The sequence below is a fragment of the Orycteropus afer genome, unplaced genomic scaffold (genome assembly GCF_000298275.1).
Source record: "Orycteropus afer afer isolate SDZICR_OR568_19922 unplaced genomic scaffold, OryAfe1.0 scaffold00043, whole genome shotgun sequence".
Lineage (NCBI taxonomy): Eukaryota > Metazoa > Chordata > Mammalia > Tubulidentata > Orycteropodidae > Orycteropus > Orycteropus afer.
The window spans coordinates 4,931,952-4,943,977 of record NW_006921630.1 but is presented as its reverse complement, the minus strand read 5'-3'; the positions used below and the strand labels follow the sequence as shown (position 1 = coordinate 4,943,977).

The 12,026-nt window shown below is 41.0% G+C and overlaps 1 protein-coding gene across 1 annotated transcript in view; it reads left to right on the top strand.

Annotated features, from left to right (window-relative positions):
• The first annotated feature begins 1,452 nt into the window (after positions 1 to 1,452).
• Positions 1,453 to 12,026, top strand: part of ABL2 (ABL proto-oncogene 2, non-receptor tyrosine kinase) — a 167,471-nt gene continuing 156,897 nt past the window's right edge. The window contains exon 1 of the mRNA XM_007937623.1: positions 1,453 to 1,609. Coding sequence (XP_007935814.1) covers positions 1,453 to 1,609 — 157 coding nt within the window. The remainder of the gene's footprint in view (positions 1,610 to 12,026) is intronic.

The following is a 12,026-nucleotide window of genomic DNA, read 5'->3' as shown; positions in this document are numbered from 1 at the left end:
TATGTATATATACCTGTATATATATTTTACATAATGTATACATACACATCCTTTTTTTTCTGCCTGAGTCATTCCCTTGTTGTTGTGTTGTTATGCGTGTCAAGTTGGCCCGACTCATAGCGACCCCTCCTTGGGTTTCTGAGGCGGTATCACTGCGGAAGTAGATTGCCCAATCTTCCTAACAAGGAGTGGCAGGTGGGTTTGAACTGCCAGCCTTCTTGTTAGCAGTCAAGTGCCTTAGGCACTACGCTACCAGAGCTCCCAGACAACATAAGTTAGAGATGAGTAATTTCTGACTCAGAAACAGGGTCAAAGATAAATGTTTTTGTTCCTCCTTTGTCATCAAAAAGAAGACCTGGCCACGTGCACAGTATATAAAGCATGCCAGCGGGAAGATTAGTTTTGCTGTCAAGCATTGTAAGGATAACAGAAATACATACTGGTTAGAGAGGAAGGAGCTCAAGAGGAGTTCATGGTAATCTGAGGAATGGATCACAAATGCTTCACCAATAAGATTGAAGAATGCAGACAACCTACGTGCGTGCATTTTAACATCATGAAATGATCTTTAAAATTGAAATGAAATACCGTGCTTGCTGTTTTAATATCTTCATGTAAATTTTGTGCTATTTAATTTATGACCATTGACTCGTGCTGACAAAGGTGTTTAAAGGATTCTCCTGGGTATTTTAGGGATCCTCAACTGGATGGCAACGATTTAATGCCTGTTTTTATGTCCCAACTGTGCTTGCTATCGAGCTGTGCACGTGGTGGGCACTCAGTCCTCAACTGACTGATTTGACAGGTGGAGGTGGGACTGGGAAGACTGGAGACCAACCAACCCCAAAAGACGGTGGCGTGTAGAGCAGAACGTGGGAGGGGGGTCGGCTGAGGAGGGGTCAGACGTGGGGGGGCGAGGTGTGGCAAGAAACCAAGGGGCCGAAAGACCAGAAGAAGCAGTGAACCGGCAAATGAGGTGGGCACTGGGGAATCTTGGCCCAGACCCACCCTGCGAGGAGGCGGGGGCGCCGCGCTGTGGGGCCTGTAGCTGAGCCCCTGGCGGGCGGGCGAGCGGGGCCGGGGGTGGGGCCCGGCCGCCGGAGGCCCTCCCTCTGAGTAACGGAGGTGACTGGTTCGGGGAGGGGAGGCCGAGAGACGCTCTGTCCCACGCTCTCCCAGTGCTCGGTGGCTTAAAGATGGCGGCTGCAGCTGCGGCGTTGGGGGCGCGGAGTCGCGGGAGGAGGAGGGAAAAGGAGAATCTCTGAGTCGCACGGAGGCAGCGCGGAGGCTGCTGTGAGAAGCCTGGGTGCGGGGACGCTGGTGGCCCGGCTCTTCAGGGCCAGGCCCTTGACTAGGGAGGAGAGGCCAGAGCAGCCCCAGGAGCCAGAGGCCGGAGTCGAGGAGGAATGTGACCAGGGGTCGGCGGGGGCGCGGTAGTACGCGACCGCAGGGATGGGGCAGCAGGTGGGCCGCGTCGGGGAGGCTCCGGGGCTCCAGCAGCCGCAGCCCCGTGGGATCCGGGGCAGCAGTGCAGCCAGGCCCTCCGGCCGCAGGCGGGACCCGGCGGGGCGCACCGCGGAGGCCGGCTTCAATATCTTCACCCAGCATGGTGAGTATGCCCGGCGTGAGAGAGTGTGGGAGGCAGGGGGTGGTGTCGGGGCGGGGTGGGAGGCAGACAGGCAGCCTTTGGGGGTCGAGGGGTAGAGGGGTGCTTGAGAGTGGGGGCGGAATCTGCTGCCATCTGGGCCAGTCACAGGAGGCGAGTCACACCCCTCCCCCTTCCCGTCTCCAGCCTGGCTGGCAGCTCCGGGGGCGGAGAAGGAAAGAGAAGTGGTCTTAGAGACGGTGGATGGAAATATTCCCTACCCTGGGACGGGGCTGTGCTCCTGGGAGGAGGAGAGTGGATGGTAACCTCAAGGAAGGGAAGGATGAAGGGAGGTGTGTGCTAAAACCAGGAGGTGGGAGTCGAAACCAGTCGTTAGCGGAGGGAACGTGAGTTGTGCCCCAAGGGATTGGAAAATTGAAACGCAATCTCCCGAGATAGTGGCATATGAGCTATACGTATAGGTCGATGATGAGTGTCCGGATAGTGAACTGTGAACAGTGCCCTAAAATACCTATCTATGGGGAAGATAAGGGTAGTAGTATCTCCTCACCAGGACTCTGGCCACTTAGGTTCCCCCCCCCCCCATACTAGTAAGGCTTTATCGAACCATCTTCTGCTCTGTGCTTTTGAGTTGTTGTTGTTATGTGCCGTTGAGTCGGCCCCCTCCTTGGGTTTCCGAGGCAGTATCTCTACGGAAGTAAATTGCCCAACCTTCCTTCCTAGGAGTGGCTGGTGGGTTTGAACCGCCAGCCTTTTGGTTAGCAGTCAAGTGCCTTAGGCACTATGCTACCACAGCACACAATTCTGAGATGGCTGGCAGGGGCTAGAAGTTGGTGGGCATGGTTAGCACTTTGGTCTGTATATAAAAAGAGTTTTTCATTTTATCATATTGTGTGTGTGTGTGTGTGTGTGTGTACCCACATGCATATGTACCTGCATCTACCCTATAGAGTCTGGAACCCATTATTTTGACCTCATTATCAATGTACTTTTAGAATAGTTGTCTCAAAACTCTTTTGATTGTACAGCTTTATCAGTACTCTGATAACTTATGTATCTATTAATATACTATTGTACTGATGTTATGAAATTTGTAAACATACATAGAAATATAATTTAAGAAAGGATGAAATGAAAAACGTAAGAGGAGTTCTAATTTTTTTTTCTGCAGCCCAGTGGATCTTGCTTTGCACATCCTCTGAGGTGCACCTACACTACTTTGAAGACTCCTATTCTAGAGGATGGAAGAGTGGAGACTCCAAAACTCCAAACTCACTGCTATCAAGTTGATTCTGACTCATAGCGACCCCTATTGGGTTCCAAAGCTGTAAATCATTATGGAAGCAGACTGTTTTATCTTTCTTTCATGGAGCGGCTGGTGGGTTTGAACCACTGGCCTTTTGGTTAGCAAATACCATAATCACTATGCCACCAGAGCTCCTTAGAATAGTGGAGAAGGTGCCCTGGAGAGAACAGTCATGGGAGAAGGAAGGGCTGCTTATGCACAGGGAGATAGCTCAGGGTGCAGAAGAGTATGAAGGGACGGACACTGGGAGGAGGTAACTATGGGGAGGAAGTGGGAGGGGAGCTGCTGCATTGTAAATTTTGGTCAATGACATGAGACAAAGTATATGTGAACTGCTGTATGAAAAGTGAATTTACTCTGTAAATCTTCACCCAAATCCTAAAAAAAAAAAAGAATAGTGGAGAAGGGAAAAAAAACAAAATTGACCTTTGTGGGGTTGAGATACTCTTACCACTTATGAAGAGCTGAAGAGATAGATGTAACTTCTTTAGAAAGGTCTGGATGATTGGCTGAATGAGTGGTAGCAACCAGGAGTTTCACTAAAAAGGCATCTAGATAATAAAGGATAAAAGAGACAGTGTGTTCTATTCTATACAATTTAGGGAAAGAGAGGAATAAAAATAAATATGAACTGTTTGTTAGAAATGGAGTTTAAGAGGAAGTAATAATCGATGGTAGCATGCAGAGAGATGAACCAAGGAGTGGTGACTACTAGGTGAGTTGTGTCAGGGAGTTCTGAGTGTGGACTTGTGAACAAGCCAAGTTGTTTCTTAATGGAGGCGATGTAGGTGATTTTGGGCCATGCCATTCAAGCTTTACATGTCTACTCTTAAAGATGTGAGTTTCTTTTCAAGGTATATGAATATTTTGTAAAGATGGTATGTGAGTTCCTTTTTATTAAAATTGTTTCCTAAAATGTGGGAGGAAAGAATGAATGATTTGAGGGAATAAGTCATGCAAGTAGCATTATTTTGTGGGAAATGTTACCTGTGTTAAACTTGTCCCAGTATGCAGTGATGATCCTCTTCATCTAATGTCTTATTCAGGAAGTAAGATTTTTAGAGAAGGAAATTTTTAGAGAATGGAAAAGAAGAGCTTTTGAAGAATGGATAGGATTTGGATCTATGGTGCAAGGAAAAGAGGGCATTCTGGGTAGGAGAAATAACTTGAGCAGAACAGTAGAATGAAAATCATTTGTTGATGGGACAGTGAGGAGACATCTGTTAGGAGTGAAGCAGTGTAATTGGAAAAAAAATCCTACTGTAAAAATTGGCCTCACCTGGCTGGGTGATTTAGTCACTTAGCATTTTTGTGTTTCTTTATTTATAAAATGAAGAAGTTGGACGATGACCTCTCAAGTACCTTCTAGCTCTAAGATTTTATAATCCTAATTGAGAAGCAGTTGGAAGAAAACTTTGAATAGTCTGGACAGGACTGGGTTATGGAAAATTTGGTAGAGGAGTTTATATCATTTTACCTGATTGACTAGTTTATAGGCTATGCCAATGAACCAAAGTGTGAAATGGTGAAAACCTAGCCTTGAATGGAGGCAATGTGAATGGGAGGGGCAAGTTTAAGGACCTTTTATTCATTCAATAAACAAAGTTTTTTTGAGCACCTGTTATGTACTGAAGGAACCCTGATGATACAGTGGTTAAGTGCTCAGGTGATAACTGAAAAGTCAGCAATTTGAACCCACCAGCCACTCTGTGGGAGAAAGATTTGGCAGTCTACTTCAGTAAAGATTACAGCCTTGGAAACCTTACAGAGTTGTTGTGAGTCAAAATCAACTCAGTGACAATGAGATTTTGGTTTTAATTCAGTGTCGAATATTTGTTTTTATTTCTTGAAATACCTGGTATACCTCTCAACAGTTTGATCATTTCGATTTTACTTCCTTCTCATTTGCTGAAAACGACATGAAAATTAGCCTTCAATTATGAAATTTTGAATAATACAATTTTTCTCTTAAACTTGTCATTTTAAGTGGGGCTGGTTTATTTTTTTCTTTTGGAATCTATAGTTCATGTTTTAGTATTTGCAGAATAAAAAAAGTGAGCACCCCCAGATTGAAAACGATTGTAGTAAGAAGAAGAAGGCTGTTACAAGGGAATTTTAATTATGGTTAAGTGCTTGGCTGCTAACTGAAAGGTTAGTGGTTCAAATCCATCACCTGCTCTGCAGGAGAGTAGACTGGGCAATCTGCTCCCATAAAGATTTCAGCCTAGGAGACTGTATAGGGCCATTTTACTCTTTTCTATATGGTCACTGAGTTGGAATCAATTTAATGGCACACAACAGAATGGTCACTGATTCTTATGAGAACTAAACTTTTACAAGAGAAACCAGCTGTTATACTTGTGTTAACCTCCCAAATCTGCATAAGATACAGTGTAAACCAAAACCAAACTCACTGCCATTGAGTTGATTCCAACTCATAGGAACCCCTCCTTGGGTTTCCGAGATGGTATCTCTATGGAAGTAGATTGCTTAGTCTTCCTTCCGAGGAGTGGCTGGTGGGTTTGAACCACCAGCCTTCTGGTTAGCAGTCAAATGCCTTAGGCATTATGCCATCAGAGCTCCCAAGATACAGTATAGTGTCTGTATTTTTAGCAAAATGACGAAGTAAGTTGTGGTGCATGACAGATTCTGTTTTCATAATAGTCCGAGTGACAGTAAGATCCAAGGTAAAATGATAACGTCTGAAGTTTCTCCATAAGGGTCTTCAGCCTGCTTTTAAAAGAGAACAAAAGCTATAGAAAAGAAAAACCAGCATCCTTTTTTTTCTTTGTTCTTTTTTCCTGTTAATTTCTCTTTCAAAATAGGGAATGATGATGCTAGTAATTAACACTTGTATAGTTTTTAGAGTTAATGAAGACCTTTTATGTCCTTTACCTCATTTGACTTTTACAACTTGTCTATGATTTAAATAGATATTGCAGGTTTTAATCTTTTCATTTTATAGAATAAGAAGAGTTGAGAATTAAATAACTTTCCAAAGTCATAACTGTTAAATGATGGAACAGAAGTCTTTGTCTCAAAATCTTGCCATAGAGTAGAGATTAAGAGAACATTGGTTTTTGAATCAGAATTGGCCTGTCTAGTGTCTGACATTGGTTTATCACCCCAACCACACCAGGTTGTTGAAAGAATTAAATAATAAAATTATGCAAGATTCTTAATGAAGTGCTCAATAAATAACACTTTTGTTGTTGTGTGAAGATTATATGCATTACATGTGAAAATGATTTGTAAGCTATCTTAAGCACTGCTGTTTTTACCATCATGGTGACCTGTTATACTAAAGTGTAGAGCTGTCTTAGCATTTACATTTTAAGTCTTTATTTTTTCTTCTTGTTAAGTGATTTTGATTATTTAGAATACTTTTCAGGAAGCAGCAAAATAATGTAGGGAAATTTGGAGGATCGTACAGGAGAACCTGAAATCACATTAGGCCTACCTTCCTGTGAAGGTAAATGTTATCCTCCCAGGATAACTGGGCTTAAGGGATAGATGTCAGTCAGAGGGCACATAACCCATGGTTCTTCTTTACTTCTTTTCTTGAGGATGTTTTTTTCTCCCTTCAGAGAAGATGAGCCAGAAACTAAGGCTAATGTAAAGAAAAGCTGATAAGAGACCTTATTCTAAGCTGGCACATTTGTTTGCTTGTTAATATTTAATGACCTTTTATATTGTGATCTTCTTCATCTGACATTCTTTAAGACTATATCTCCCTATATTATTTTTCCCTCTGGCTATAAAGTTTATTGTTAAAAGTATGTTTTAATGGGATATCTTTTTCTCAATATGATACTACTCGTATAGAAATTTCACAGTATTGATGGCTGTTAATCTCATCAATCTTAACAATTTCTTCTCAAATAGGTAAATTCTGAGTCTCACTTTAGATACTTCACCAAATCATATAGAACAGTTCTCAAATGTTAGTGTGAAGAACTTGTTAAAACACAAATAGCTGGGTTTCACCCACCAGGGTTTTTGGTTTAGGTCTGGGTTGGGGCTTGAGAATTTTCATTTCTGACAAACTTGCAGGCATTGTTGATGCTGCTGGTTGGGAGACCACACTTTATGAACCACTGATCTATGAGATCAAGAAGAATAATGGATCAAAGGTGATTCAAATGTTGTTCAACTGTGTAAGAAAACATAAATATACTGATTTTTTTCTGTTTAAAACTGGTTCAAAAGTCTTTTGTTCTAAGTCTAGTTAGTGTCCACTGTGTCTTTTGATGGCAGGAAGAGCTGATATCCTTTTGCTTTGTCTTGAACTTTTTTAATCTGTAAAAGTTCATATGATGGAGGCTTGTTGAGAGATTCACTGTTCAAAGAATCTGGAGTCTTAGGGTAAAGGGAGGTAAGGAACATAGGATTCTTTGACAAACTTGTGTTAGAGTAGAGTGGGCTTCAGTTCCTGGAAGGAGCAGGTGATGAAATACTTGCCATTATTCTTCTGTACAATCAATGAAGAAGGACCAAAAGGACAGCATTTGCCCCAAAACAAAGTTCAGAAGGCGGGAAGAAGCAGGAAAGAAGGACAAATGGAAATAGGGAACCTAGGGAGCAAATGGGAAGAAGGTTGTTACATTGAAGAAATTGCAACCGATGTCATGAAATAAAATGTGTATAAATACAACAACAACAAATTGTTGAATGGAAAATGAATTTGCTCTGTAAACTTCCACCCACACTACAATAAAAGGGAAAAGAAAAGAAAAAGAAAGAAAGAATTGCCACGTATTGAGTCCGGTGTGGCAGGAATGTTCTAAGTACTTTATTTCTTTTTCCTCATTTAAGCCTCATAAAACGCTTCTTGCCCCAAATTGTAAATGATTAGAAACCAAAGAAATTGGGGTATCTGTTTGACTGCTAACCAGAAGGCTAGCGGTTCAAACCCATTAGCCACTCCTCGGAAGGAAGGTTGGGCAATCTACTTCCGTAGTGATACTGCCTCGGAAACCCAAGGAGGGGTCGCTATGAGTCAGGTCTGACTCGATGGCACATAACAACAACAACAACATTTGTGATTCTGGAGCTCTGGTAGCATAGTGCCTAAGGCACTTGACCGGTAACCAGAAGGCTGGCAGTTCAAACTCACCAGCCACTCCTGGGAAGGAAGACTGGGTAATCTACTTTGGTAGTGATACCGTGTTGGAAACCCAAGGTGGGGTCACTATGAGTCAGGTCTGACTTGACGGCACATAACAACAACAACAAATTTGTGATTCTATGGTTTTGGTACATGATGGTGCTGAGTTATATTTTGGAATGTGTGTGTGTGTTATGTGTATGTGTATAAAGATTTTTAGGTATTTTTACCCCCTTGCTCTTGGACTAGACTAGTCGGTCAAGGGTAGATTTGTATAGTCATTGGTTGTAGACTGAAACTTAGATATGGTGGTTTAACCAGGGAACAGTAGGCACTCATCATGATATTTGAAGTCTCATAGTAACATTGAACTACTGTCTTAACCTCTAGGCATAGTGTTACTAATATTTCTTATATAACACCCCCCATACCCCTTGATAAATTACAACTCTTTTCTTCCTCTTGGCTTTTTAGAAATTATCAAGATGATTAACAGGCATCGATGATAGTATATTAGCCTACTATCAGAGGATGGATGCACTAAACCATGTTTACGGATGTGGAAAAGAGTATAAAATATTAGTAATTGACTTATTAGACTATACCAGTAGAAGATCTTTAGAGAACTATTAACTGATAATATTGTATGTATAAGCAGTGAGGTACTGATTGCATAGATCTTTGTGTAAATGACTCTTGGATTCTCAGATACTGTGTTGCAAGGATTGTTTTCTTTACAGTGATCCTTCACACACAGTACTGTCACCTATGTAGGTGTTCTTGAATAATTGTAGAACACTTTTTCTTTCTCTTCTCTAACATACATCCTTCCTTTTATTATTTCTATAATAGTTAATGTCAACTTAAAAATATATTTCAAATGACAGTATGTCTAATTAGTAATAGTTTTACTTGATAAAACTGCAGGTTACTATTTTTTTCTGGCTATCAGAATATGAACTGATAGTGAATATGAATCAGATATTAGGAACTTATAGGCTAGGGTATATGTTTTGAGGCTAAGCATAAATTTTATGGCATTATTTTATAGAATATTAAAAATGAATTACTATAATGATTGTCTATTAGGGTAGCCACTCAAAGTGATATATTTAATTTATTTTTATACTATGTAACTACAAAAATTTTTATACTATGTAACTACAAAAACCCAAAACCAAACCCATTGGTTTTGAGTAGATTCAGACCCATAGTGACTCTAGGACAGAGTAGAACTGCCTCATAGGGTTTCCAAGGCTGTCATCTTTACAGGAGGAGTCCTGGTGGTGCAGTGGTTAAGTGCTCAGCTGCTAACTGAAAGGTCAGAGGTTCAAAACTACCAGCCACTCCACAGGAGAAAGATGTGGCAGTCTGCTTCATAAACTGTATGAAGTTATTTATTCTACTCTGTTCTTTAGGGGCACTGTGAGTTGGAATCGACTCGACCACAATGAGTTGGCTCATCTGGTTTTTAATCTTTATAGGTGGAATGGCTGATGGGTGTGAACCATTGACCTTTGGTTGGCAGCCGAGTGCTTAACCACTGTGCCACAAGTACTCATTTATGTTACCATAAGCACCTTTTTATCTGGTGATATGAGAGGGAAAAAAAAAAATCATTTTTAAATTTTAGCTTAACACTAGTGATTTTAGGATATTTTCTGTATTTCTTTATTCAATTATTCTATACTAATTGCCTATGCTACGGCACATAACAACAACAACTGGCTATGTTAAAGTCTTTGATATCATTTTTATCATTATATGATTTCATTATAATTTAGACAACTGCTGTGCAGAAGAATGATGCTCAAATAAATTATGATGAACATCCCCTTGAAACAGCTAAAAAAATTAGTTGTATGTGTGTGAAAGTGTGATATTTAGTATAGTAACTTGTGGTTACTAATCTCTGACTTTTTGGATTTAGTGCATAGTTTCAGTATGTAAATTTGTGGACATTATACTAATTAGAAAGGAGGCTTAGTGCAAATGGTTAAGCACTTGGTTAACTAAAAGGTGGGTGGTTCAAACTCACCAGCAGTTCTGTGGAAGAAAAGACCTGGCCAGCTCCTCCTGTGAAGATTATTGTTGTTGTTATGTGCCGTCGAGTTGGACCCAACTCATGGCGACCCCTCCTTGGGTTTCCAAGGCCTTCCTTCCAAAGAGTGGCTGGTGGATTTGAACTGCCAACCTTCTGGTTAGCCTTAGGCACTATGCTACCAGGGCTCCTCCTGTGAAGATTATAGCCTGGGAAATCCTATGGGGCACTTCTACTCTGTGAGTCCTACTCTGACGCAAAGGCACACAACAACTACAATACAAATTAGAAAAAATTCTCGGTATTGTTTTTGATTGAACTTTTCACTCGAATGTGTGAATGAATACACATTAAATATAAATTTAATTTTGGTTGCTTAAAAAAATTAGAACAATATTGGGCTTTTTTCCCTCTTTGTTTTATGTGCCCTATAGAGCCTGTTGTAACTGTGTGCTGAGTCTGCGGCAGTGGTACTGCTGTCTCATAGTGAATTCTGCCAGGACTAACAGAATTTTTGATCTACCAGAACACAAATCGCAGCAGGCCTAGGCCATTTGTATTCCTTGGTTTGCTTTCCAGGAAGAGGGAGGGTTTAGAAGCCTTTCACTTGATGTGGCAAGGTCAAAGAAAATGTTCTGTGGCTTAATATAAGCTACAGTATGTACACCTACAATTTTGTTAACATGTTCCTTTTGCAGTGCTAATTCCAGCAAATTGGAATAACAATAGTGAGTTAGAACTGAAGATTGTCACTTAGCATTTTGTGGTTCCAGATAATTACTAAGAACACATTTTCCTAAAATTAACGATACCAACAGGCACAATTCGTACCATCCAGCTGTTCTTTATAAAAAGGTTGATATATGAAGTTTTTTGTTATAGTAGCTTTTTTTAATTATTATTTTAAGATTTCCATTTTTAATTGCATAAAAATGTACGAAGGCATCCCATTTGAAAAAAAGGAAAAAAAGATCAAACAATACTGAAGCATACAGACTACACTTAAAAGTCCCTTTTGACTTCCCTATCCCCAGTCCTTTCATCTTACATACTTTGGACATGTTATTAGGAGGGACCTAAAGCATTCAGCTGCTAACTAAAAGGTCAGCAGTTTGAACCCATCAGCCACTCTGCAGGAGAAAGCTGAAGCAGTCTGCTTCTGTGAAGGTTCCAGCTTTGGAAACCCTAAGTGGGGCACGATGAGTTGGAATCAACTTGACAGTATTTTTGGTTTTTGGTTTATCAGGAAGGACCTCCCTGGAAAAGGACATCATGCTTGGTAATGCAAAGGGTCAGCAAAAAACAGAAAGACCCTCAATGAGATACATTGACACAGTGGCTGCAAGAATGGGCTCAAACATAGCAACGATTGTGAGGATGGCACAGGACTGGGCAGTGTTTCATTCTATTAAACATAGGGTTGCTGTGAGTCGGAACTAGTTTGATGGAACCTAACAGCAACAGCATTCCCAGTCCATATTCTCTCAGTAGAAGAATTGTTCATGGTTTGAAGTGTATTCTCCCAAAACTTTCTATGTATTTAAATATATGTGAGTGTTCATGTTAATATTCTCTTACCATTTCATAAATAGCATTACACTCTGATTTTTCTTTTTTTTTTTAAATTTTATTTTATTTATTGTGATTTGGGTGAAGATTTACAGAGTGAATTCACTTTCCATGCAGCAGTTCACATATACTTTGTCTCATGTCATTGACCACAGTTTACCACAATGCTACAGCTCCCTTCTCACTTCCTCCCCATAGTTACCTCTTCCCAGTGACCATCCCTCCATACTCTCCTGCGCCCTGAGCTGCCTCCCTGTGCATAAGCAACCCTTCCTTCTCCCATGATTGTTCTCTCCAGGGCCTGTGTCTACTTGAGGTAAATGTTTAACTCAGATGCCTGTACATTGTTTGGCTGGAAACCATAGGTGTGGGTTCAATTCCAGACCTGAAGGGCAGC